Source organism: Anneissia japonica, unplaced genomic scaffold, assembly GCF_011630105.1.
Source record: "Anneissia japonica isolate Jap-2015-1 unplaced genomic scaffold, ASM1163010v1 scaffold288033_len957474_cov176, whole genome shotgun sequence".
Taxonomy (NCBI): Eukaryota; Metazoa; Echinodermata; class Crinoidea; order Comatulida; family Comatulidae; genus Anneissia; species Anneissia japonica.
In genome coordinates, this window is record NW_022715491.1 from 119704 (window position 1) to 123841 (window position 4138).

The 4138-nt window shown below is 31.0% G+C and overlaps 1 protein-coding gene across 1 annotated transcript in view; it reads left to right on the forward strand.

The window, feature by feature from the left end:
- Positions 1-807: 807 nt before the first annotated feature.
- LOC117109281 (guanine deaminase-like) overlaps positions 808-4138 on the forward strand; it is a gene marked incomplete in the record, with an annotated part of 11833 nt that continues 8502 nt past the window's right edge. The window contains 4 exon segments of the mRNA XM_033251554.1: positions 808-964; positions 2147-2229; positions 2913-3084; positions 3701-3788. Coding sequence (XP_033107445.1) covers positions 869-964; positions 2147-2229; positions 2913-3084; positions 3701-3788 — 439 coding nt within the window.

A 4138-nucleotide genomic window follows, 5' to 3' on the forward strand; every position in this document is an offset into this window, starting at 1 on the left:
CCTATACAATATTTGTAGTTTTAATTACATAGGCCTGTCAGTTGATTTCCTACCATAAAATTTTTTGTATTGCAAATTATTGTTATAAATTATAAGTTATAATTCAACCTTAACTCATTGTTAGGTCAATTAAAATAAAATTATAAAGAATCTATATCATCATTATACGAAAACATACCAAAAGCCCCTATTAAGGGGACAATTTCATGTTTTTTGGTTAGTGTCCCCAAAATAGGGGTACCCTTACTAAGGGGACACCCCTATTAAGGGGACAATTGTTTTGGTCCCAAATGTCCCCTTAATATAGGCCTAATAGGGGTTCTACTGTACGCTCATTATTTATGCTTGCACGCACTGCCGTTTAAGGAGGAAACTCTACGCGAGATGATGATGGGTAGTGCGTGAAAAATGATACATTTCGATTGATATAGCGGCATTCGTCAGTTTGCTAATTAATATTCTTCCTTAATTACTTATCAGATTGACTCAATTTTTTCCAGAGATTCTACACAGTAAGACAACTTAAATTCACAAATTAAAATTACTACGTTATATAGAGACAATTTATATGGTGGGCGCTCTAACACTGCGCCAGAGGCACTGCGCATAAATAACATTAACATTCATAACATTGGGATAATACATTAAATAGACTATTTGATTTATTTTAATATATTCAATCCTCAACCAACTGATTAGAAACTTACCAACATGTTGGAAAAAAAAAAAATTCATGGTAAACCACGCAACAATACCCCCTAAAAGAATGGAACAGGCGACGGTAAGAATAGCACGGGTACTTAATTCCGCACTATAAGATCCAGCGGTTAGTTTGGTAGAACTATCGGTAGGCCTACCACGAGCAAATATGGATATCATATTTTGTGGAACACTTATGCACTCTACGAAGGAAAATGCATTAGAGATACTAGAAGACCATTACATTGGAATAAAGAACGGACAGGTTAGAATAAGCAATAAACTTTAAATATTTAGGCCTACTCGCCTATGTTGAGATTATTATTTAAATTGCTTTGTATATGACAGTGGATATCTTAACGGGTAAATCCCTATATGTTATCACATTTTTATTATGATGAGCGCAAGCCACAAGGATAGACAAGTTTGAGTAAATTGCCGGTAAAATATACACTGAAATAAAACCTCAAATATTTAAGATAAAAAGTGCTTATCTATTAAACAAGCTATTAACTTTCAAAAAGGCAACGGTCAAATTTTCACCGTGATTCAGAGACATTTTAAGATATGAGAAATTAATAATTAATTAGCGGTAGTACCAGAAGATGAAGATAACGGTATCAATTTATGTCTGTTTATTGGCGAAGAAGTTTTTTTTTAATTCTATTTCCATCTGAATCCAACACCTTCGCTTAATCACAGGCTTAAATTGAAAACTATATTTTATGATTTTTTTTTCTTTTTTAGATTGCTTTCCATGTTTTAGTAAAGAGTAATTTTCATTGCGGCCAATTAACAGGCTCTGCAAATCAGCAAAATCTTAGATTTGATCAGTGTGTCTTACTGAAAGTATAGCGGCCTATCTTGTCCTTTTAAATTGTCAAATATTTTACCAGATAATTAAGTCTTATTTATACTTGCAACGATAACGATAAAAAACTATAGAAAAGCAATTGTTCACATATAAATTTAATAAAAGAAATAAGATAAGTTTTTACACTAGGACGATTGAATACAACGTATTTTGACAAATAAATTCAAATGACGTCATAATCATAGAAAACTATAAAATCGTTGTTACTACTACGATTTTATGGTTTTTCCATGATTATGACGCCATTTGAATTGATTTGTCAAAACATTTTGTAATTGTATACACGATAAATCGTTATTGAATCGTCCTAGCGAAAAAAAAATGGATTTTTAGATCTGTATCGTTATCGATCCAAGTATAAACAGGCATTAAAACGATCCATCAGAAAAGTCAGATAAAAAAATAAAACAAAAATAAAGTCAGATAAAGAATGGTGGAGCTGTATGTCATTTAAATAAATCGGGGTTTCCAACAAAATTATCCGCATCTACTGATAATATATATTAAAACAATTTATGCTTCCATTTTAGTCAAATAAATTTGAAAAGCATTTTTGTGTTTTTCAAAATTTAGATAAAGTTTGTGGCTGACCGTGATGGTTTCGACAAAATACGTTCTGATTACGATTTACGAACCGTTCGACATCTTAAAAGAGGGTATGTTAGGTATATGTGCATAGTTCGATTAAATAACAATATAAACAACACCTGACAGCATTGTTTGCATGGAGACGTAAGTGACAGTAATAAATGCATGCGGTACACCACGAGATGGTATTTCTCGTTGAGAGCTTAAAACGATGGTTACAAAAATGACCGCGTTGACCACTGTACAAGGATTCCGGATATTTTACTGACCGCTAGAATTCTCAATGTGTCCATTTGTGATGACTGAATCCGGTAGAAAGCCCGAATAAGCTCGTCCTTGGATTATTTCAGATTATCAATTTTACATTATTATTATCATTCATCATATTCATCATTATATAACTATATATAGTGTCATCCATTATCGTGACATCATGATTATTATTGTTATTATTATCATTATCATGATTACTGTTATTATTATTACTATTATTATTATAATTATTATTATTATATTATTATTACTATTATTATTATTATTATTATTATTATTATTATTATTAAGCGCCTCGAGGTTGTGTTAACGTGAGGCGCTATATAAATCCAGAATTATTATTATTATTATTATTATTATTATTATTATTATTATTATTATTTTTATTATTATCGGAAATCTTGCTTGCTTTTTGGTTATTGATATCCTGTTTAAAAATGTTTATAAATTAAAATACCGTATTTTGTTTCTTTTTCAGACAATTTCTGATACCGGGAATGATCGATACTCATATACACGCTCCTCAATACCCAAACGCTGGAACAAAAATGGACTTGCCTCTATTAGATTGGCTCGACAAATATACCTTCCCATTAGAGTCCAAATTTTCTAATCCAGAATTTGCTGAGAGTTGTTACCGCAAACTGGTGGTAAAAGTCATATTCTTATCATACTGGTTTATAAATGGAACAAAAACAGCCACTACAACGATAATAATGATGGTGATAGTAATGATAATGATAATGGATGATAACAATAATAATATCTGATCTGTGTGTTTTTTTGTTTTTTGTGTTCTATAATTGCTTTATTCGCTGTTTTGACGAGTGCCGTAGATGAAAGAGGCGTTATTTTTTTAAAAATAATAATTGTAATAATCATAAATATAATAATGACCTGTAAATTGAATGAGAATTTAAATAAATGGATAAGTAAATGACAGAGAATAGGTTCTTCAAGCTTTTTTTAACCATACGTTTTAGTGGGTGACATTCCAGCATATCCTAGAAGGTTGCTGGCTGATATCAAGGGGCTCTCTTAAATAAATGAAATAATGTGATAATTTTATCATCGAAGTCTCTTTATGAGGCTTATGGAGTGGAGTTGTTTATAGACAAAAAGTCCTGCTGTCACATGAATTGAACTGAACCTTGGTTTCGAAGGACAGATTCTTAACCACTAAATCTATTCAACTCGACTTCAGTATTGTTTATACATTCAAATTTAACGCCCTCTAACATTAATTTTCTATTATACTCTTAATAGGCTCGGACTTTAAGATGCGGTACAACTACGGCTTGTTACTTTGCTACGATCCACGCAGACAGTTCGTTAAAACTTGCAGAAATATGTGGTAAATGCTGGTTTTTTTTCATATATTAAATTAACGAGGGAAAACACAATAAATCACTTTGTATCTTTATTCCCTGTTTGGACATACAGAATAGGCCTACAATATCCGTAGGTTAGCGATTTGGAACTAACGTATAGAATATCCTACAAATTGAGACATTCGACGTACCTCTAGTCTCCGCAATTAAACCATATATATATATATATATCTCACTGACTTGATAAAGGGTTACGCCCGAAAGATCTCGTCTATTTTCTTAATAAATTTTGAGGCAAATCTATTACCATCTCTACGAGTTTTATTATATATATATATATATATATATATATATATATATATAAAATATAAAT